The 1,831-nt window shown below is 41.4% G+C and overlaps 1 protein-coding gene across 1 annotated transcript; it reads left to right on the top strand.

Moving 5' to 3' along the window:
• The first annotated feature begins 496 nt into the window (after positions 1-496).
• Positions 497-1,486, top strand: LOC135120074 (uncharacterized). Its single transcript, XM_064044424.1, has one exon. It carries the CDS (start codon positions 497-499, stop codon positions 1,484-1,486), a length of 990 nt encoding a protein of 329 aa, XP_063900494.1.
• Positions 1,487-1,831: the final 345 nt, after the last annotated feature.

Raw genomic sequence — 1,831 nt, 5'->3', positions numbered from 1 at the left:
TAAATTGTATGAAAGACTAATAAAAACACGACTGGAAAACGAAATACGCGAAAACGGGGATCTGTCGGAACAGCAATACGGATTCAGATGCGGGAGGTCAACTTTGGATGCAATCAAATATGTGATGCAGAGAGCTGAAGAGACAAACAAAGTGGGATATAAAAACAGGGGATTTTGTCTCCTAGTTACGTTGGACATTAGCAATGCATTCAATTCTGCCAGATGGGAAATTATAGTAGAAGAACTGATCAAGAAAAAAATAGGTAGTCATTTAATAAAGGTGATACAAGAATATCTGACAAACAGGAAAATAAAAACAAGTGGAGGACGAGTACAGGAAATAACATGCGGAGTCCCCCAAGGTTCAGTGCTAAGGCCAATATTGTGGAATGTATTGTATGACAGAATCTTAAAAATAAAATGTCCAAAAGGAACTAGTTTGGTCGCATTCGCAGACGATCTTGCGGTGGTGGTGTGCGCAAAAAGCGAAATATAAATGCAAGATAAAGCCAAAGACACAATTCAATTAGTGAAAAACGAGCTGGACAAAATGGACCTAACATTAAATCTTGAAAAGACAGACGCAGTTTTACTGTCGGGGAGGAGAAAACTACCGGAATTAAAAATTAAGATATCGGAAAACTTTTACTTCAAAACACAAAAAAAAATAAAATACCTCGGACTAGTAATAGACAAAGACCTTAGAATGGCAGCTCATGTAGACCATGTGGTTAGTCATGCAGAGAAAAAAGCCGTTGCAATAATGAGACTAATGCCAAATATTGGAGGCCCCGGAGACACTACTAGAAGGATATATGCGATGGTAGCCAAATCGGTAATAATGTACGCAGCCCCCTTATGGATGAAAGTGTGGAAAACAAAAATTTACAAAGAAAAACTGGAAAGGCTAAACCGACGTTTAGCCATAAGGGTGGCCAGAGCATACAGAACGGTGAGACATAGTGCAGTATTGGTAATAGCGGGTCTGCCACCACTAGAACTCCTGGCAATAGAAAAGGACGACATAGAGAAAGGGAAAAGCAAGGAAACGAGCAGAAGAGACCTACTAACAAATTGGCAAGCAAGGTGGAACGAAGAAAGGTGTTGGACAAAAGAGCTGATAAAAAATATTGAGCCTTGGATAAACAGAGGACATGGAGAGCTAAACTACAATCTGAGCATGGTGTTAACTGGACATGGAACCTTTAATACATACAGAAAAAGAATAAAAAAAGATGAAACGGGTCTGTGCTGGTTCTGTGAAGAGGACGTAAAGGATACCCCCGAACATGCAGTATTTGAATGTAAAAGATTCAAGGAAAAAAGGCTAGAGCTAAACATGAAAATAAAGGATAGTATAACGAAAGAAAACATGACAAATATGATGATAAAGAACGAGAAAAACTGGAATGACATAAACAAATACATAAATGACATAATGGACGTAAAAAGAGAGAAAGAAAGAAGTATAGAAAGGAAAAAATAGTGAGACCGAAGGCAGGCCAAAGAAATGTCCTATGGACGGTACTGGCTGTCTTCAGAAGGATGGGGAGGGGTTTTAGGGCGGTAAAAATCCCCCACTTCCCCGCGAATATGACATCTTCTCGCGGGGAGCCTTTTGAAGGTTTCCCCTCCTCCCCCAAGAAATAAAAAAAAAAAAAAAGGTCAGGTCAGGTCAGGTCAGGTCAGGTCAGGTCAGGTCAGGTCCCAGGGGAGAAGCCAAACTCCTACTGGGCGCGTCTCCCGGGTGGCGGATAGGGGAAGCCCTCACCGGCTTTGCCGGCGGGTTACGGTGAAATAAAATAGCCGTCGCGGACCAAATAGAGCAGCG

The sequence above is a fragment of the Zophobas morio genome, unplaced genomic scaffold, assembly GCF_036711695.1.
Source record: "Zophobas morio isolate AGI-343-1 ecotype UQ-CSIRO unplaced genomic scaffold, CSIRO_AGI_Zmor_V1 ptg000335l, whole genome shotgun sequence".
NCBI classification, from domain to species: Eukaryota; Metazoa; Arthropoda; class Insecta; order Coleoptera; family Tenebrionidae; genus Zophobas; species Zophobas morio.
The sequence above is the reverse complement of the archived record's forward strand: the minus strand, read 5'-3'. Positions and strand labels throughout refer to the sequence as shown.

Bases quoted from the DNA above. Each gene is read 5' to 3' on its own strand.
- LOC135120074 (XM_064044424.1), top strand. From the start codon at position 497: ATGCAAGATAAAGCCAAAGACACAATTCAATTAGTGAAAAACGAGCTG.